This window comes from Sinohyriopsis cumingii, chromosome 17 (assembly GCF_028554795.1).
Source record: "Sinohyriopsis cumingii isolate HCF-2022 chromosome 17, ASM2855479v2, whole genome shotgun sequence".
Classification (NCBI taxonomy): Eukaryota; Metazoa; Mollusca; class Bivalvia; order Unionida; family Unionidae; genus Sinohyriopsis; species Sinohyriopsis cumingii.
Window position 1 is genome coordinate 96,922,683 of NC_142977.1, and position 23,650 is coordinate 96,946,332.

The following is a 23,650-nucleotide window of genomic DNA, read 5'->3' on the forward strand; positions in this document are numbered from 1 at the left end:
TTCTTCTGTATCATTTATCTATTTATTTTTTGTTTTTATTATTATTATTATTATTATTATTTATTACTATTATTATTATTATTATTATTATTATTATTATTATTATTATTATTATTATCTCCATTCCATAATATACACGGTCGGAATATAGCTACTGCTATCTGTTTTTTGTCTGTCTGTTCGTAAAGATTTTCGTTTCTGGAGCATAACTCTCAGACCTTTGAAGGTATTTCAACCATAATGTATTATACACCGTCAAGCACATTGCATCGAGATGCATTTTTATAACTGGAATTTTCCCCCATTCAATATATTTTGCATGTTACCATGGAAACAAAGTGTTTTGCGGTTATATATATATATATATATATATATATATATATATATATATATATATATATATATATATATATCTGCTACTAGTACCCGATGGTTGTGTGTGTGTATATGTATATATACACACACACGCACACAGCCATCGGGTACTAGTAGCAGCGGATGATCCATATATGATCCATAACGTTCTTTCAATAGTAGTTTTTATATATGCAGGAGACCAGGAAGTCCATGCCATCTCTAGTTGACCCTTGTTGGCAGTAAAAGTTTTATTAGTATTAGCTGTAGTCAATTTAGTACTTTAACTGTCTTTAAATTATAATTATAAATTATCATTTATGTAACTCGTAATTATGGTTAATAATAATAATAATAATAATAATAACGATGACCATAATTATGATTATAAATATTACTATTATTATTACTGTTGTTGCTATTATTATCATTTTTGTTTTTGTTTTTGTTTTTGTTATTGTTGTTGCCAGGGCCGACAAGGGGGTGGGGGACCGGGGATATATCCCCGGGGCCTGGCCCGTAAGAGGGCCCGGGCCGAACAGCACTTTTTAAATTTATAAAAGAAAAATTCTGTTTTAACAAGAACTATGAGAGACACGGGTGTTTCTTACCACAGGGCCCGTAATCGCTCTCTACAGCCCTGGTTGTTGTTGCTGCTGCTACCGTTGTTGTTTTTTGTTGTTGCCAAGTAATGGGCAGTATAAGATGAAGTGCTTCGAGACCATTTAGTGTCATGAGGATGGTGACAATTTATAGGACGAAACATGAAGCTATCTAAAAGCCAGTGATGGTATTATCCTGTATGGTTGAATAAAACATTTATCGCGGGTGTAAAATCGAAAACCTAGTGATTGCATCATCCTGTCCGGTTGAATAAAAGATTAGCACGGGCGTGAATCTAAAAGCTAGCGATGACACCATCTTATATGATCAAATGAAGGATTAGCGCTGATGTGACTATAAAAATGAAGAGCGGTATCCTGGTTTATTGATAAAATGTTGTGGCCGTTGAACCATACAATGGATGATGTTGCCTTTTATGTTACAAGTACTTAAGTTGACCCTATCTTTTTTTAAAACATTTTAATTTTTTTTTTCTTTCTAATCGCAAACATTTACTCCTGATTCAGTAGGGACTATGAAGTTATTAACCATTCAGGTACGATGCACGTCTGGTTGGGCTCAGAGCATGTCTATCCGAGCGGCCGACAAATCTAGAATAATATTCAATTACATGTGAAAGCGTTTCCAGTAAAGCTGTTGAGAAAGGAATAAAACACAATGTACTAATTAATTGCATAAGATCATTCGAAGATAAAAGCCATCTGCGTTCTTAAATTTATGACATCTCACCGTCATCAGCCGATTTCATCCTACAAATTCGGCTTATTATCTCATTAATATCCATTCTTGATTAATTTTTGTCAAGCATTTGTCGGTATTTTACAATACCGCCAATTTTCCCTTTACATTGTCTAATTTTTTGTTATATTGTTTCATCCTGGACAGGTTATTTGTTATTTGTGCCGTAATCTTCAACAGACCTCGACTAGGTCCTTTGAGATGCAGGCAAGCACGTTATTATCAGCGTGTTTTAGACGAAACAGAATTATCACTCATCTGGATCATGACATTAATTCATGTTTGCAGGCTGTAAGGCAGTGGTTTGAAAATGAAGACTTTACGGTCCCAATTCAACACTTGTCTGGGCTTCTCAAAATCAGAGACCTTCAACAATTCCCCGGATTCCTGCCCAATGAAAGATGATATCGGAAATACCAAACAAAATTTAACAAATACCTCTCCATGCCGATAAACGCTTGTCGTACATTAATTTACTTGATGTTTGCTGCCGTCTTGACATATCTACTGAAGTCAGCTTTTACATCTTGACTTGATTTCTCTTGAGGTGAGAATTCCGGTTCACATTCAGTGATAGGGGCTTTGTTTCGGAATACCAACTATACCCATGACCTTTCCTCAAATTCCAGTTCAGGCTGGAAATTTAAGTTTTTATTTTGAATTGCGATAAATGGATCTTTTGTCTCTCAGCCATGCACTTTATGCAGTTTTTCCTTCAGCTCAAGGAGGTACATGTTTTTGCCAACCCAATATATATATATATATATATATATATATATATATATATATATATATATATATATATATATATATATATATATATATATATATATATGCAGTTGAATGCTGTTGATCAAAACAATTCACCATTGTATCGATACAGCGATGATTTTGCTGTACCGATGCACATCGATACCATTGTTTCAATAATTTTGCTGTTTCGATACGCATTGATAATTAAGCTTCTTTAATTATACGTGTTTAAATATATATATCGTATCATAGGTTATGTATCACAATACGCATCAATACATAGCGTAAGCATATAGCAGATTATGTATCACAATACGCATCAATACATAGCGTAAGCATATAGCAGGTTATGTATCACAATACGCATCAATACATAGCGTAAGCATATAGCAGGTTATGTATCACAATACGCATCAATACATAGCGTAAGCATATAGCAGGTTATGTATCACAATACGCATCAATACATAGCGTAAGCATATAGCAGGTTATGTATCACAATACGCATCAATACATAGCGTAAGCATATAGCAGGTTATGTATCACAATACGCATCAATACATAGCGTAAGCATATAGCAGGTTATGTATCACAATACGCATAAATATGTGGCATAGATGTCATGGGTTATGTACCGAAATACTCGTCATTGCGTAGCTAAAGCATATCGCTTCACCCGGTCTAACTACAAACAATAAGCATACTGCCAACAACAAAAACACAAACAAAACAAAACATAGCTAGATATAGGATATCGACCTCTGAAGTTATTGTAAAGATTCAATGAAGAAGTAAATTTATATAAAGACAATGCAAAAAGTCCTCGAGCGGTAACCATATAGCCATGTTGAAAATCGGAGCTGAAGTTTTGAGAATATTAAACGTTCTTAGTTTTAATGTCAAACCTCATTACCTCATTTGGTTGTTCTCTCTCTCTCTCTCTCTCTCTCTCTCTCTCACACACACACACACGCGCGCGCTCACGCGCGCTCGCGCAGTCATAGACACACACACTCGAAACAATCATCAGGTTTTTTTTTATAACAGAATGTGAACAGCTTTATTTTTCACATGATAACCATTTTTTCAGAAACTGTTATTGAGCACACGGAGAGGTTGCACAATCAAAAACACTGAATAAAGAACATTTTGATAAGAGAAAGAAAGGATTGTCTTCCATGTAAACACTCATAAAATCACGCGCAACTTCGAGATCAATCCGACTGATAATACCGCCATTCGGATCACTTCGGCTATTTATGAAACAAGTATTGACTGAGATGTTACGAATGATGGAATTTTTTCTTTCTTTTGTAACATCTTGGTCAATCCTACAGTCAATCCAGTCGTAGGAAACGCAGATCTGGTCCGAATAGATGGGATTTCTTTTTCTTGCTGATAAATTTCTCTGCTAAGATACATCTGAGGCATATCTTGACTGTCAACATTTTCTTTTTATCACTGATAAATGATAATCATACATTTTTCGTCGAATGTGTTGTGTTATTTAGAGCGATAATGGAATATATAACATTTGCCCTAGGATGATTACGTTCCAAAAAGTGACATCTAAAAGAACGACGAAAACAATGACAAAAATAAACTTAATATCATTACAGCAACAGCAAAAGAAACACCGTCACCACCACCAATGACAACAAAATCAAGATGATAATAATAATAATAATAATAATAATAATAATAATAATAATAATATTATTATTATTATTATTATTATTATTATTATTATTATTATTACATCGGTTCCGAGAGCGGAGATTCAGTCCGAACAATATGAATCCAGTAAAAGTTACTTTTAATATTTAATGGCCACGAATAGTTATCAGTTGTTTGCCTCATTATTTTATTTTGTGTACCGATATATTTCGTATCCAAGGTCATCCATTGCAATACGTATCAATACGTGGCATACGCACATCCTTTCACGCCTAACTAATCTCAAACACGATCAGAAGATCAAGGACATAACGTGTAGTAAGACTTTATTAATTTTCTCGTCAAACATGTTTTATAGCACATACGAGACTTTATTTTTAATGTTATCATCTTTAACCTATATTTGCAACAAAATATAAACTATAAAATGCTGTACCCGATATTATACGCCTAAAAAAAGCAAGGGTCTCATTTTCTTGTATCTGCAGCATTGGTACACAAATTCTCTCTCTCTCTCTCTCTCTCTCTCTCTCTCTCTCTCTCTTACATGCACAACAAGCACGACGACTAAACCGAGTTTACAAATAACGACAACGCTGACATGGTAATGATCTAAAGTGGTATGTAGCACGTGTTACGAGAAAATGGCGGATCTCATGTGTAGAAAATATGATAAAATTAATGGACGATTCCTCCTGGTGGATCGACGCTTCTTACATTTGACAAAAGTAAAAAAAGAAATGTGGTTCTTATGAAATCTCAACCAAAAGTTTCCTTTTTATGAATACTTCTGATTTTAAAAATAATTTACATATCTTACTTTATATTATTCTTTTTTCTTTTATCACACTAATCACTCATTTCCCATCCCATTCTGGGTTTTTCCAAAAGGCACGAACGATGATTTTGGTTCACATAGTATGACTTGGCGAAAGCAGCATCTGATATTTGGACAGACGAGTCAATCTTAACAGCCTTGTTGTGGCCACTACTGCTCTCGCGCGCATTGTAACTCCCCATTCGACCGTTACATTCCCGCCTGATACCACCGTGGTTAAATAGTGCTAATTTCCTGTTTTCGATCTTTATCAATCATGAAAATATTGAAGGAATGATCGTACTGTATAGCCTTTTTATCTTTAGAAATGATACGGGGAGAACAAACTGAAAGATACGAAATCATATTGAATCAGACAAATACGACAAGCAGGCATGCATATGTGTGTGTGTGTGTGTGTGTGTGTATATATATATATATATATATATATATATATATATATATATATATATATATATATATATATATATATATATATATATATATATATATATGCATGCTTACATACATACATATATACATACACACACACACACACACACACACACACATATATATATATATATATATAGCTCCTCTGATAATTTTTTAATTAGATCTCCTTTTGAAACTACTGATATTTAAAGCTACATGAAAAAAGTCATAAATTCTTTTCAAAAATTTATTTAACAGTCATATATTCCTACATGTAGATTGTATGGATGCAGCCCTGACAACACATCCGAGCTGTAGAAGTTAAAATAATGATCACATACATCATTAGGACATAATTACTGCTATATGGAAGCTATCGTCATTCTTTCCGCCCGTAGAACCCGCCTTCCACACATATTTCGGAAATAAGTATTGTTTTCCGTTCCGGTTTTGGGTGCAGCTGCAGAGTTTTATATGGGCCGCGTTGCGGACTAATGGGCAAATTTTCAGAGCAATAATGACCGTCGACCACGTGAAAAAACATTGACTTGACCTTGGAATAACCTTAGAAAATTGTCACACGCTCAAAGCCTCGTGCACAAGAATTTATTTCAGATATAATTAGGTTGTGTCTTATTGTACAGCCATGGTATTGGAACTGCATATATAGTCATTCCTTATTATCCAAATACGATACAAAATTCACCGACACAATGTATTTGGCACAACATTATATTAGCTAAAGAGCTAAATGTTATAGGTCATAAAGTGAATCCAAATGATGTAATGTGAACAAGAGATATGGCAATTTGAAAACGTAGCATACATACATACATACATAAATACATACATACATACATACATACATACATACATACATACATACATAGACAGACGGACAGACAGACAGACAGACCTACCTACCTACCTACCTACCTACATACATACATATATATATATACATACATACATATGTACATATATACATACATACAAATAAAAGAATGAAATGCAATTTACATCCGGGTATTTTAGTTTCAGGTAGACTAAAACGGTCAACATTAATCAAAACATCCATGACCAAAGCTCTGTGAAAAGAAAATAAACGATTCTTTTAAAAGATAAATAAACCATTTATTTTCTTTAAAAGCGCCAGGTTATGACTGAAATTCCATCAACTTCAAACTCTTGTAAATAATAAGTAAGAGAAGAAATAATCTGTCATATAATAATAATAATAATAATAATAATAATAATAATTTTAAGTGTCAGAAGGTAAGTATCATTTGTAGACCGCAACATAACTCCCATTAAACAGCAACCCTCCTCTTGGAGCAACAAAAGATTCTATTTATTAAAGTTGTATGCAATAAACTCATAATCTTTTAATCTACGTTGCATGTTAAAAAGCACGTACATATGTATGTCTGTCTGTATGTATGTATGTCTTTGTCATTGTATGAGCTAAACGTATCTGAAATAGAAAATCGTGCTGCTCGTCTTTATGTAAGTCACAAAATATATTTTAAAAAGATTTGAAAACATAAAACTGTCATCAAAGGGCAACACTCATATATGGAATATTGCCTGTAAATGGCCTTTTAAATCCTATGGATTTAAGACGGGGATTCTTTTTTGTGTACATTCTATGTGAGTTATGTATTAAAGTGAAATCTCAGAACACCGCAGAGGACTTTGTAACAAACATTTTTCAGAAGTGAATTCATCACGGTTTTTTTAATATTTATTAACAAAAGAATTCATAATAGAGTTCTTTATGTATATGATAAAAGCTGTTTTATAGAGTAGACATTTCATACATTTAAAAACAATAAGATTTAAAGGTTTGGTGCTTTTTTATTTGTTTATTAATTTGCTAGTGTTATTTTTCTTCGCTTAGTATGTAAAAATGAAGATAGCTAACCTTAATCGAATAATTGAGAGAACATGTTCAAAATGATTATTTCTATTTCAAGAGTTTAATAAAGAATTTTTATGTTACAAATATGTACGTACCAATTTTGCAATTTACACTTAAGTATATATTCTAATTTCGAGTATTTTCGTTAGGTACAGGCATTCATTCGTTTCGGAGTGCAAAATTAGGTGTAAGAGAGGGATTTTGAAAAATGAAAAAATTCGATTCCGTATGATACTTTTTTTTATGTCCCCGAAATTTGAAACACAATCCCATAAGCTACCCCGAATTAATGCATGCCTGTGATATACATGATGCGAGTAATCGTAGTTTTAGTGTCACTAAGCACTTATTCAAACCAGAGAGAAATATTCGAAATGGATTATAAATATGTTTACTTGTTCGAAAGGGGGGCATACATTTGTAGACTTATTCGAGAGGGGAATATATATATGCGTAGACATATTCGAAAAGTTTAGCATTTAAATATTTATTTACATATATCCCCTAGATATTACGGACAAATCTTGGCAATAATAACATATACTATTTGAATATAAATATATTGAACAATATGGCAGTATTGTGCACATTATCCTCTTTTAAATAAAAGAGTGCGTATATATATATATATATATATATATATATATATATATATATATATATATATATATATATAGAGAGAGAGAGAGAGAGAGAGAGAGAGAGAGAGAGAGAGAGAGAGTTTGTATGAACTTCTGAGATTTTCTTATATGTGTTTTTGGAAAATAACCACAAGGCCTTATGGAGTATCAGTGTGATGAAAAATTTAAATATCTTAAAATGAATGTATTAATAGACAGACGATTAAAATTTGTCGTGATTCGAATATGATTTTGTATTTGTTGTTAATTTGTAGATATTTAGATACGCTGATTTGTTGTATTTGCATTTTTTCCTCATATTGATTGAAAATTGTAGAGTATCTTACACTGTTCTAACTCCAACAAATACCTATGTAACGCAATGATCTTTTGACAGTGACAAGAACTTGGCCAATGAAAATACATATATAATGCAATGGTCTTTTGACAGTAACAAGAATTTTTCCAAAGAAAATAAATATGAAATGCAACGATCTTTTGACAGTGTCAGAAACTTTTCAATTGAAACTATCATTGACGAGGCTTAATACAAAGAAGATATTGACTGTAGTTTGCATGTGTAGAAGACAATCTCTTAGTCAAGTTGAGTGTAGGAGACCATCTCTTATTCAACTAGAATGTAGAAGAACATATATTCGAAGTGACTGTAGAAGACCGTCTCTTACTCGAGCTGTGTATAAAAGACATTTTGTTATTCGAGTTGAGTGTAGAAGACCTTATATTCAAATTGTGTGTAGAATACCACATATTCGAGTTGTGTGTAGAAGACCATCTCTTACTCGAGCGGTGTATAGACGACAATATTTTATTCGAGTTAAGTGTAGAAACCACCTCTTATGTCGAGTTGATCATATTTTGTCAGATTATTGGGTATCCAAAAGTGAGAAAGTTTCGTCATTTATCATATCTGATATCAAATGTTCACTTATTTCCAATAACAGTCATTCTTGTCAATATCATTTCAGAATTTTAATAATTTTCAAATAGTACTTTATTTTTACAATATTCTTGTGCTGTATATTTCGACATGATATTTTTCTCTCTCCTATTAGTGCTTATGTTCTCAATTTTACTGTACGAAGCTGTCAAATAAGTTCATCTCTTACACCTATGTTGAAAAAATTGTATGTGTGACTTTTCGATATTAATTTCTTCGAAGTGCAGTACCTTAAATCATTTGTCAACGAGACTATTAAAAATACATTTTTATTTTCATTTCTAGTTAAATTATTTTATAGATTTATGGAAAAATGTATTGCTATAAGGTCTACATTCTGTATTTTATTAACAGTCCCATTATTTAATAATTCCAAAGTTAAATATTTCAATGACACTGCAGTTTCTTTAAATTCAAAATTGTACTCATTAGTACAGACTCTTTTTTTGCCGTTATATAGCATATTCTTTAACTTCCATTAGCAACAAAATATTTTGAATAAATTCAAGATGGTTCCTTGCAACCTCTAGTGAGCTACAATGCTCCTAGTGAAATCATTTTTTAACAATATATTGCAATCACTATTAAGAGTAAACTGTTAAAAGGAGTGCACTGTTTAAAGAATAAAGTGCATTACGAAAGAGAGTCGAGTAAACTGTTAAAAGGAGTGCACTGTTTAAAGAATAAAGTGCATTACGAAAGAGAGTCCGAGTCGTTTATCGAGAGATCTATTTTACATTTCACGATTCTAATAAAAAATTCTACTTACAAATAGGGATTATAGTATCGAGATTACTTTCCCTTGTCTCAGAACACTAAGAGAAAGAGTCGGAACAGGCAGTATTTTAAAAAATATCATTATGTTTTAAAATCAAAGGCTCTATGTATGTATGTATGTATGTATGTATGTATGTATGTATGTATGTATGTATGTATGTTGTTTGCTGTGACCCATATTTCGCGCTTCACTGACTGCTTGAATTTCGTGGTTGAAGATTATTTCTTAAGCTCAAATTATGACAGAATTATCATTTTAGATGATTTCCTTCTTTTTAGTGTTACTACACTCTTACGACAAAAGAATGTCACTGTTTGTACATTTAACATTTCCGAGCTTAGGTTAAGTCTTTCCGTTTTTCTCATGGCCAAACAGGCTTCTTGCACTATGTTTACGTATGGTAATACCAGAATCATGATGCAATTCATCTCGAGCTCTTCACCTTCATCTCAAACGTAGGTCACTCTGGCGCACATTTCACGCCTCACTGGCTTGAGTTCCACTTCAAGCACTGTTCATGCCAGGATCTCACAGCAAAATGAAGCTCAATGTGACCTGAAGTATGAGTGAAGTATTTTGTATGTAGCTCATGATTACATTGAGGTTTTTTTTTTGTTTTTTTGTTATTACCTTCTGTATACATGATGTTATACCTGGAACCATAGAACTCATGTAGAGATGCAACACGATGGTTACAACACCCCAATCCCAAAATTAGGTCACTGACCAATATTACATATTTTATTGACTTTGGTTCACTTTTGCGTTTAAACTGTTTTTTTTTTCATAGTGAATCTTTAAAGTAGATAATTATATACACCTATCTTACACCTATGCAATTAAGGCCACGATGACCTACATTTCACATTTTAATATCTTAGGTACGAAGTTTTTGCTTTTATGTCATGAACACATAGTTTGTATGCAAGCTATATGCATACTTTACTACCTAGAATAAAAAACTTGTTGAATGGGTATATATATATATATATATATATATATATATATATATATATATATATATATATATATATATATATATATATATATATACACGCATTGTATTCGTTTAAAATTTGTTTTCAAACTTCATTTATTGGATTCTGTTTATGTTCATTCCAAGGATACTCAAAGTAATTATTGATACTTGAACTTAGTTTGTAACAATGGCACTCATTCCAAGGCTACTCAAAGTAATTACTGAAACTTGAACTACGTTTGTAATAATAGCTGTCATTCCAAAGCTACTCAAAGTAATTACTGATACATGAACTAAGCTTATAATAAGAGATGATATATGTAATTCCAAGGCTACTGAAAGTATTTACTGATAGTTGAACAAAGCTTGTAATAATGGCTCTCATTCCGAGGCTATTCAAAGTAATTAATTATACATGAACTAAGCTTGTAATAATGGCTCTCATTTCGAGGCTATTCAAAGTAATTACTTATACATGAACTAAGCTTGTAATAATGGCTCTCATTTCGAGGCTATTCAAAGTAATTACTTATACATGAACGAAGCTATTATATTGTCTGTCAGTCCAAGGCTGCTCAAAACCTGTGAATTTCATCCTGTCCAATCTTTTTGTATATGATAATAGTGTCGAAAGAAGCTCTTAAAAATAATATCCTAAATAACATAACACAAAACATCATTAAATTTCAGTATTTTATCAATACATTGCCGTTCCTCTTTTTCATATTTGAGAGAACAAGCTTATTTCTATCACTTTATGTATTTTATGACGTCACAGTAGGAACTATGTATGGTTTTACAGTATGTCATTTAAATACTAGATATATAGCTTAGATGAAAAGTTTAATTTTCAATTTTGAAAAGATCGAAAGTTAAAATGTATGCATGAAAAATAAGAGAAAAACATTTTATTAGGGCAAACATTTCTTTGTCAGGATCACATTAGTCTGAAATTATTTTCACTATGATGACAATCTGTACAATGGCTACTGGATGCTACTAAAACCATTTAATCATTCATTACACTTTGGTTTAGTCTCTCGTTGGTTGGGTCGCAGCGGAAGTACTTTCATGTTCAAAGATATGTCGATAGCAACAATTGCATAGTGCATACTGTCATTTTGTGTTATTTTACATATGTATGTTAAAGTATCGCTGGTATGTGGAAATGGAAAAGGCAGCATTTTGGAGAATATGATAGGCTTTGCCTTTGTTACCGATATTCTCCACAGTTAATCTTTGGATGGAAGAAAGCCCCTAGCGGGAACACAAATTGCAGGATTTACCGACAGGTGTGCTGAGATTAGGACCATGTGCGTTGTAAGTATCTGTATTATGATAAATCTTCACAATAGTATGTGCTATTTCGATCAAAGAGAGAAAGCAGCTCCCGTTGTTCTGCCAACAGCTGAATCGTTACAGTGCTGAAGGTGTACCGACTATTGCCTGCGGTTGATGACAGAAACAGACGGGCGCTAAAACTTTCTAGCGCAGCTTTGGGGTTGAGTTAGTGGGAGTGCAAGGTTTACAGTACGTCCATAATTATTAAAATTAGCTGATATGTTAATATTCAAATCATTTGACAAAGTTTGATTTGTTTGTGAGTTGCTTTCCGAAAAAGCTGTGAGATGCGTTTGTTCTGTCTTTTTCAAATGGCCACGATGTTATTGATAGATTTGTCATTTGATGCGATTTCAGCATAATTCTCTCTCAAGTAATAAGTCAAATCATCTCTATTACTGTTTTATTGACTTCATATAATCTAAAAATAAACGAATTCAGAAATCACACACACACACACACACACATACACAAACACACACACTCTCACCCATACGCCGTCCTTTCCACCGCAGATACAACTTTTTCTTATCATTTGGGAGGAATTCAACCCCTATTCTAACACATATGTTATGTTTTCATACATATTTCTGCTACACATTACCTTTATGTACACTGTTCAATAAATATGGTTGGTTTTTGACGGTTTGAAGCAATATTGGACATGACAGAGGAATTTGTATGGGAAACATTAGATGTTGCAAGCATCTGGTGATCATTTCCCTTGAAACGTAGTTACTGAGGCAGAGCATCGCGAAGTGAACTCGGGCCGAGCTGGAGCTAATATGTTTTCCTGTCTTTGCTTGACTGAAAAAATGGTATCGGATGATAGTTTTGAAGGAACACGAGTCAAAATGTGTTCCAGTGATTTACATACAAATTGTTTCGTCTTTTTATACTGTTACCGGCTAGTGTAAATACTGTTTTCTTTTGCCGTAGCATAGCTTTGTAGCGTTCTCTCTCATCCAGAGACGGAGTCTGGACTGGATGCTCATCTTGTGCATAAGATATATGTTTCATGTGAGAGAGAGAGAGAGAGAGAGAGAGAGAGAGATTCTTTAAGGTCTTATCAGTGTGAAAACTAGAACAATTGTGAATGAAGTCGGTCTTTATGTAAGACGTAATTTTCAATACATATATTTTATGAATAGATTTTGTTACTGCTTCAAATAATACCACATAAAGTAAGGTCACACGTACACAAACACAGAGGCACACACACACACAGACAGACAGGCAGGCACACACACACACACACGTATCATCGAAGTATATATATATATATATATATATATATATATATATATATATATATATATATATATATATATATATATATATATATATATATATATATATATATAATCGATGAAGATCAGTAGATGAGAAAGTAAATACTTGGGTGTGTAAGTAAATATTTAAAGATATAAATTAGCAAGTAGCCAAAGTACAAATAAGGTTGTATAACATATTAAAATATAATAAAACAACAATTAAAGGTTATTATTTGGAGAATAGAAAATAATACATAACAGCAAATTGCTGTGAAAACTTTTATGAGTTTGGTAAACGTGAGGTTATTGTGATGTCAAACATTCCTTGATAAATTATTTCTACCTTTGCTAATATTAATCGAAGTTTGAATAGCGTGGGTTTTAGTGCTGCTCGCAGGTAACGGTTTCCAAAAAATTACATGCATTCCTTGCTAGTAAAAAATATTATGGTTGACATCTGTCAATAATTCATTTTTCTGATCCAAACATGTTTTTGGAAATAGGAAGCAGATGCATCCGTCTGTGAATATTTCAATTCTTTTAACAGCCGATAAAGGGGCAAATATTTGCAGCAAAGACTAAACGTGTATATCCTGGTGCTAAAAAAATCATACTAAAATCTAGTCAATGAATAAGATTATATATATTGCAAAAAAGGAGATATTCAGCATTGCTACAGACTTGTACTAACAAGGAGAAGATCCGGAAAACTATTGCGTTTTAAGGGTCTATTTAAGCTCACTGATTCTCTTCTTCTGTAATTACAAAACTTCAATGTCTGAGTGGGTAGTCAAACTTTATGTACCGTTTCCTAAGTCTATATATGATCTAATTTGCAGTACTGTCATAAAATTGACTGTCCATTATTTAGAATATCATTTACCTGAATCAAAACAAATCTTCACGTTTTGAAATAGAGCCAGTTATTATTGTTTTCCTACTAAAAGATTGGAAAGTATACATTCAAGTTGTGGGGCTTTATGGATACCGAGACGGGGGTAAGGACATTGGACAATGGAATCAGAATGCGTATAAAACCACTGTTAGTTAGTAACTCATCTTGCAATCTGACTAAAATCAGATCTCCACCGTCCTACGTGGTGATCCGACAGCAACCGTTAAGAGGCCATGTTCTGGTGTCTTATGTTATTAGCATAATCGCTAAGTGTATCATTCAATCAGATGAAGTCTTACACCTTAGTGTTTGGGAGACTGAGCAGTATGGCAGAAGAACCGAACTATTTTATTCATTTGAAAATTTTTGAAAGCTGCATTTCCATTGACTAATTCAAAGATCAACAGAACATGACCCCTAAGCGGTCGCTGTCAGATCTTCACGTAGGACAAAGGAAATCTGATTTCAAATTAATTGCAAAGCCTGCTTTTGATATTTTTATTTATATTTTTTATCACTTTGTATCTTTCAGATGCGTCCGGAAAGTTGTATGTATAAAGATATCCGTTCATCGATGCAGGTCAGACGATGATCAGAAGGACTGTCACTGTAGTTCAGACAAGTAGTTAACACTGCACATCACAGACTGGTCTATATATTTCGAGAGCGCAAGCGCAAAAAGAAAGTATTTCTAGTTTGACCGGACACAATGCTATTTACAAAGGGAATTGAAGTCATAGCTGCAGAGTGTATGATTGCCAATGTAAAATACGCATGCGCAGAAGATACTGACTTCATCCTTGTTCTACGGATCTCGCCTGGTGGCATTTTACACAGAAGGGATTACACAATGACACAACACAAGAGATGAGAGTGTTTAAAACGTAAATAAGTGTATCGCTTATTAGGCCGGTGAATTTGGGGCTGAATATTTCGAAACGAAGAGAATGACCTGATATATCATGTTCATATTGGATGTACTTATTGTCGATCAAAATATTTGCTGTGAACAGCCCTTCTGAGCGTGGCAGTTATTAAGACGTGTACCTGACAATCATTTATATGTCACTTCGCACCAGTATTAAATGTACGGAAGTAAATTTTGTTTCATAAGTGTATAGAATTCTCATGTATTTAATAAATGAAATGAAATTTTTAAAACGAAACTCTTGTGTTTTTTAGTTGTTCAGTTAAGTGAGAAGTCTGTGAAATAATTTGCAAGATGGTGGCCGAGTGGTTTAAAGCGCTCTACTTTACCGATCACTGCCATCTCACCTCTGTCTGCGTGCGTTCGAGTTTCAGGCGGACAAAAGCTGGTCCTATGAGAAATTGCTGTTGAAATATCGATGTCGTATGTCGAGAAATTCAATATCACGTCTTGGATCAAATTGCATGTCCTTAAAATTCCATTTTCTAGATCGAGATTTTAGATTTTATATGTTGAATTATACAGTAGTGGTTTAAAGTTCTATTTCCTATGTCGGCGTTTTACAGTGTATAGTTTGAATTACACAGCGGTGGTTGAAATTTCAACATCATATGTCGAGAATCCATAATTAACACGTTGAATGTAACTGTTTGTGATGAAAATTCCATTTCATAAAGCGAATATTGATATTTAATCTGTTGAATTTCACAGCAATAAGAAGTAGCCTTCTTGTTTAAAATAACGAGGTCTGTTAAAGAGAGCTACCTCTAGCGAAGAAATTCAGAGTAATTGTCGACCTGTGAATGGTAAATTTCAAACTGTAAATGCATGAAATGTAATGGCGCCTCATAATTGAATACACGAATGGTGTATCTCAATACTCAATATTATTTTGAATTGTTAAAGTGGACATCGTGTAATGTTAATTTTAACACCAGCACATCATTTCACCATATAAAATAACTATTCTGACAAGCACAATAAAATGTCCAACCACCGCTGTGTAATTCAACAGATGCAATCTAAAAATTCAACATACGAAATGGAACTTTCAGGACAATCAATGTGATTCTACATGTTAAATTCAACATGTTAAATTGAAACTCTCGACATATGACATTAAAATTTCAACATCCTCTGTGTAATTCAGAAGGTACAATTTAAAAACTCGACTTTGGACATTGAATTTTCAACCATTTCTGTGTAATTCAACAGATGAAATCTAAATACTCAACATATGAAATGGAACTTTCAACATAAACTCTTTGACCAGTAAGAAAATTAGGAATTATGTTGCTGACACTGGCTAGATGTTTGCGCCTAATTCAAGAAGTGATCGGCATTCATGGGTATAAAAATCTCAGCTATTAATTATCATATAGTGGAGTAGTCATCTAATAATATTATATCTATTAATTATCATATAGTGGAGTAGTCATCTAATAATATTATATCTATTAATTATCATATAGTGGAGTAGTCATCTAATAATATTACATCTATTAATTATCATATAGTGGAGTAGTCATCTAATAATATTAAATCTATTAATTACGATATATTGGAGTAGTCATCTTATAATATTACATCTATTTATTACGATATAGTGGAGTAGTCATCTAATAATATTAAATCTATTAATTACGATATATTGGAGTAGTCATCTTATAATATTACATCTATTTATTACGATATAGTGGAGTAGTCATCTTATAATATTACATATATTAATTAAGATATAGTGGAGTAGTCATCGTATAATATTACATCAGTTAATTACTATATAGTGGAGTAATCTTATAATATTACATCTATTAATTATGATATAGTGGAATAGTCATCTTATAATATTACATATATTAATTATCATATAGTTGAGTAGTCATCTAATAATATTACATCTATTTAGTATATAGTGGAGTAGTCATCTAATAATATTACATCTATTTAATATATAGTGGAGTAGTCATCTAATAATATTACATCTTTTAAATGTTAGAGGAGAATGTCTTAACGTTTAATGTAGACATTTCATATTTTTTTACTGACACTCGACGCAAGCGTCTAAGTCAAGAAGTGGTCGGTCTTCATCGCTGTGGCATTCTCGTTGTTAAATACGTAAGCCAATAGAGTAAACTAATAAACAATACTTGGGTACGTGCCTGTATGTAGGTGCGTTTTAGGTACGTGCTTGTATTTAGGTGAGATTGGGTACCTGCCTGTATTTAGGTGTTTATTGGGGGGGGGTACGTGCTTGTATTTAGGTGAGATTGGGTACGTGTCTGTACTTAGGTGTGTTTTTGGGTACGTGCTTGCATTTAAGTGAGACTGAGTACGTGCTTGTATTTAGGTGAGATTGGGCACGTGCTTGCATTTAGGTGTGATTTCTTGGGTACGTGCTTGTATGTTGGCGTTTTTTTTGGTGATACGTGCTTGTAGTTATGTGAGATTGCGTACGTGCTGGTTGTCAGGTGAGATTGGGCACGTGCTTATATTTAGGTGTGTTTTTGGGGTAGGTGCTATTGAATACGTGCTTTTATTTAGGTGAGTTTGGGCACTTGCTTCTTGTTAGGTGTGTCAATTGGGTACTTGGTTGCATTTAGGTGTGATATTTTTGGGTACGTGCTTATAGTTTGCTGAGACTGGGTAGGTGCTTGTATTTAGGTGAGATTGGGTATACGCTTGTAGTTAGGCGTGTTTGGGTACGTTCTTGAATATAGGTGAGACTGGGCACGTGTTTGTATTTAGATGAGAGTGTGTACTTGCTTGTATTTATATATGATTGGGTACACGCTTTTATTTAGGTGAGACTGGGTTCAGTTGAGATATAATCGAAGTGTAAAGTAAACATTTTCTCAAGATTAAGCTTGAAATAAACATTAAAGTATCACGAAAGTATGAAAATATGTGTACAACGGTTTGATGGGTGTATGTAATATATCACTACTCACACCACAAGGGTCAAATGGATATGAGTACTACAATAACACTGCTCGTAAGAAAAGGCTTTAATGGGTGTATGTAATATATCACTACTAACACCACAAGGGTCAAATGGATATGAGTACTACAATAACACTGCTCGTAAGAAAAGGCTTTAATGGGTGTATGTAATATATCACTATTCACATCACAAGGGTCAAATGGATATGAGTACTACAATAACACTGCTCGTAAGAAAAGGCTTTAATGGGTGTATGTAATATATCACTACTCACATCACAAGGGTCAAATGGATATGAGTACTACAATAACACTGCTCGTAAGAAAAGACTTTAATGGGTGTATGTAATATATCACTACTCACATCACAAGGGTCAAATGGATATGAGTACTACAATAACACTGCTCGTAAGAAAAGGCTTTAATGGGTGTATGTAATATATCACTACTCACACCACAAGGGTCAAATGGATATGAGTACTACAATAACACTGCTCGTAAGAAAAGGCTTTAATGGGTGTATGTAATATATCATTACTCACATCACAAGGGTCAAATGGATATGAGTACTACAATAACACTGCTCGTAAGAAAAGGCTTTAATGTGTGTATGTAATATATCACTACTCACACCACAAGGGTCAAATGGATATGAGTACTACAATAACACTGCTCGTAAGAAAAGGCTTTAATGGGTGTATGTAATATATCACTACTAACACCACAAGGGTCAAATGGATATGAGTACTACAATAACACTGCTCGTAAGAAAAGGCTTTAATGGGTGTATGTAATATATCACTATTCACATCACAAGGGTCAAATGGATATGAGTACTACAATAACACTGCTCGTAAGAAAAGGCTTTAATGGGTGTATGTAATATATCACTACTCACATCACAAGGGTCAAATGGATATGAGTACTACAATAACACTGCTCGTAAGAAAAGACTTTAATGGGTGTATGTAATATATCACTACTCACATCACAAGGGTCAAATGGATATGAGTACTACAATAACACTGCTCGTAAGAAAAGGCTTTAATGGGTGTATGTAATATATCACTACTCACACCACAAGGGTCAAATGGATATGAGTACTACAATAACACTGCTCGTAAGAAAAGGCTTTAATGGGTGTATGTAATATATCACTATTCACATCACAAGGGTCAAATGGATATGAGTACTACAATAACACTGCTCGTAAGAAAAGGCTTTAATGTGTGTATGTAATATATCACTACTCACATCACAAGGGTCAAATGGATATGAGTACTACAATAACACTGCTCGTAAGAAAAGACTTTAATGGGTGTATGTAATATATCACTACTCACATCACAAGGGTCAAATGGATATGAGTACTACAATAACACTGCTCGTAAGAAAAGGCTTTAATGGGTGTATGTAATATATCACTACTCACATCACAAGGGTCAAATGGATATGAGTACTACAATAACACTGCTCGTAAGAAAAGACTTTAATGGGTGTATGTAATATATCATTACTCACATCACAAGGGTCAAATGGATATGAGTACTACAATAACACTGCTCGTAAGAAAAGGCTTTAATGGGTGTATGTAATATATCACTACTCACACCACAAGGGTCAAATGGATATGAGTACTACAATAACACTGCTCGTAAAAAAAGGCTTTAATGGGTGTATGTAATATATCACTACTCACATCACAAGGGTCAAATGGGTATGGGCAATATAATAACACTGCTCGTAACAAACGGCTTTCATGGGTAGATGTAATCTATTAACACTACTCACAGCACAAAGGTTAAGGGATATATATAATATAATTATAAATACTGTTCACAACACAAGGGTTAAACGAGTTTAGGTAGTGTAATAACACTACTCACATCTTAAGGGTTAAATGGGTATATGTAATATAATAATACTGCTCACAACACAAAGATTATAGGGGTATAGTAATCTATTAACACTACTCACAGCACAAAGGTTAAGGGGTATATATAATATAATTATAAATACTACTCACAACGCAAGGGTTAAATGGGTGTTGGTGTTATAATAACACTACTCACAACACAAGGATTATATGTGTGTATGTAATTTATTAACACTACTCACAACACAAGGGTTATATGTGTGTATGTAATTTATTAACACTACTCACAACACAAGGGTTATATGTGTGTATGTAATTTATTAACACTACTCACAACACAAGGGTTATATGTGTGTATGTAATTTATTAACACTACTCACAACACAAGGGTTATATGTGTGTATGTAATTTATTAACACTACTCACAACACAAGGATTATATGTGTGTATGTAATTTATTAACACTACTCACAACACAAGAGTTAAATTCCTTTATGTAATATAATCATATCATGAAGACAATTCCTGTGATTAGATCTCGAACCTTTAACAATTAAAATGAAGTCTGTGTAGAAACAAAATGAAAGATTTACGTTGTAATTGTACACAACACTGACATAACACCTCATTTGTATGCAATGACATACCTGTCACATCATTTAATATGCGAGAAGGTCTTCCACCTCTGCAAGATTAAAAATCTTTGAAACTTTATAAATACTGGTTAACAATGTTTGTATTTGATTCATTCGCTGCTTATGACCTTGAAGGGATTCAATTCCGTACAGACAAACAAGTTCACTCTTTTAATTCACGTTTTCAGCGCTCATAGGTCAGTGAATCGAAGAAAGTCAGATAATGCCAACATTTCATCACGTAAAGTTGCACACCACATTTGGTTGAAATCGAAAAGGAATTAAAGGAGATGTTGTTCAGAAAGGAAATCTAGACAGTTCGAAAATCAGGCGCCGTCGCTCCGCTAAAGGGATAATAATGTTGTATACTGAATGTTCAAAATATGCCTTAGCAACACGGACAATCAAAGTCAGCGAGATCTTGTTACTATAAAGCTGCGTACTAAATTCGTGCGGAGTCCGATAAAGGAATCATTGTGAAGAAAGTCAAACAATCCGTGGCCCGCAACTCTGCGAAATGACGTAAAATGCTGCCAAAAGAATTTAGCCAATGTCCTGTCAATATCAACCCGCATACAAAGTCCAATAAATATCAATATAATTTTTTTAATGCTGAAACGACAGTAGGCTCCATTGGTTATTTATTTCTCGATTAGATTGTGCCAGAGGAAAAACTGATCCATTTTAGTTTGCCTCCAATGCAATTTTAGAATACAAAATGCAGCGTTTTTGTTATTGTTCTAATTTTGCCTTTAATCAGATTTATGATATTATGCTTTTAGTATTCGAGTATTATTGATATTTGTTGATATAAATAAAATTTGCTTTTTTGAACTTTTATTTCTTTTGCTTTTGTTCTCACTTTAATAAGCATGGTGAAATACAATATTTATCAATGTTAATGTTTCGCATTAAAGCTTTTAAAAGTAAAATATCAGGTACATTTGTTATTTTATTCAAGTGAAAGTCACCAGTAATGTTACTATTGTTCTAAAAATTATGCCATTATATGCTGGAAGTTCGTACCTTGCCTGCCCCACCTGTGTATGAAATGCTGGAAGTTCGTGTCTTCCATATCACATCTGTCAATGATATGCTGGAAGTTCGTGTCTTGCTTCTTGCCTGTCTCCCCTGTCGGTGATATACTCGAAGTTTCTGTCTTGCCTGTCTCACCTGTCAGTGATGTGCTGGAAGTTCTTGTCTTGCCAGTTTCAACTGTCTGTGATATGCTGAACGTTCTTGTCTTGTCTATCCCACCTGTCTGTGATATACTTGAAGTTCTTGTCTTGCCTGTCTCACCTGTTCAAGCATCATGGTAGACGATGTTTAAACTTTGTATTCAAGTTTTTTTTTAAAATCACATATCTTCTACATTTGATTTGTATCTGCATTCAATTGAGGTATGTATATAATATAAGAAAAGATCTAAAGTTTATATGCTTATATGCCAAAAGTTCCTGTTAAAGACTTTGTTAACATGTTTGACAGTCAAAGATCTTCGACATAGCCATTTGGCTGAGAAATTAGAATAATGTTAAAATGAATGTAAAGTTTATAATCTTAAATGTTCTGAATTTTTGTCTTGTTTGTCTCTCTTACTTAAAAATTATGTTTAACAAATTTAATCTCATATGTTAAAGTTACTAAAAGTCAGATATTAACAACACTAAGAAGCAAATGGGCGTAGGTTAGACACCGGGTTTCGCCTAATGTATTGAAATGAGCACCATTTGAATAGAATTACCAATATTTATAAAGAATTCGTATAAAAACTAAGACAAGATAAATGCTTTTAAGAAACAATACTCCTGTGTTTTCTGATTGTTAGCATTATACTGTCAATAATTATTTTCTTTGATGTTCAAATGTCCCATTTAATATAGATAAAAATTTCAAAATAAAAAAGCTATTTATCAATCACATATTTTAAGTCATATGCAAATTAAAGTTTTCAGATTAGTTATTTACTATTACACTCCACAGATATATATTTCCTTCATGTTGAAATTTTAATTAATTAATTAATTAATTAATTAATTAATTAATTAATTAATTAATTAATAAGATCAAACATTTAATAAAACAATACTTTGGTCTAAATGTAAGATATCAGCTTTTCAGTGATTTAATCTTCCTGCAAAACTCTTGTTGCTGTTATTATTATTATTATTATTATTATTATTATTATTATTGTTGATAATAATAAAAAATAATACAGTTATTATTGCTTTTGTTATTCTTGTTATTATTATTATTATTTTTACGATAGTTATTATTGTTGTTATTATTATTTTTATATCATTATTATTATTATTATTATTATTATCCCCACGATCACTAAATCACAGTCACTTTTGCCACAAGAGGAACGAGCTCGTGCATTGCACTCCAACTGATACGTAAGTCCGCAAAGATGGACAATCTCAATGAAATCGTGAGTGATATGCCTGCCGATGATCGTCGCAAGCCGCAGAACATAATACGCTACGCTCCTTTATCACATGTAGCTGCACGTGCTAGGATTTCCTCGTTTTTTTATGTGTACGCATAAACAAGACTACATCATCAAGAAGACCATGTAACAGTCTCCTATACATAAATTAAAATGCCCGTTTTATTGATCGATATGTGGATGTGCTTGGAAGAGAAACTTTGATTGGCTCATTCAGATAGAGTGAAAAGTTATGTTGGGTTACAATGACGGGTAAAATCTATTCGCGCCTGCAATGACTGGTAAATCAGGTTTATGTCTATTCATGAGAAATGAGGAAATATTCGCACAAGCGGCTACGGGCGATAAGAGGCGTGGCAGATTATCACCTGTGGCTTGAGACGTTACCTGCCGATATTGCGACTTCTGGACGATCGAATCGACGCTTCGAAAGTATTACTGAAGAACTGAAGAGAAGAAAATTAAATGGTAAATTCGATGTACACAATAAGAGCTTAGAAGGCAATGTGGCTGATCCTACAGAATCTGACAAGGGAATAGAAGTCTCAACTGCAAATGGGCCAGGCAGCCAAATAAGTGACACATGCAGTGCCGGATTAAGGTCCCACTGGATAGTTTTGTATTTTGACACCTCCCTAATATTTAAGGTAGA

The 23,650-nt window shown here is 33.1% G+C and overlaps 1 protein-coding gene across 1 annotated transcript in view; it reads left to right on the forward strand.

Annotated features, from left to right (window-relative positions):
- LOC149779493 (basic helix-loop-helix transcription factor scleraxis-like) overlaps positions 1-15,330 on the forward strand; it is a 24,073-nt gene extending 8,743 nt beyond the window's left edge. Inside the window, exon 2 of the mRNA XM_089940178.1 lies at positions 14,697-15,330. Coding sequence (XP_089796304.1) covers positions 14,697-14,756 — 60 coding nt within the window. The 3' untranslated portion in view covers positions 14,757-15,330. The remainder of the gene's footprint in view (positions 1-14,696) is intronic.
- Positions 15,331-23,650: the final 8,320 nt, after the last annotated feature.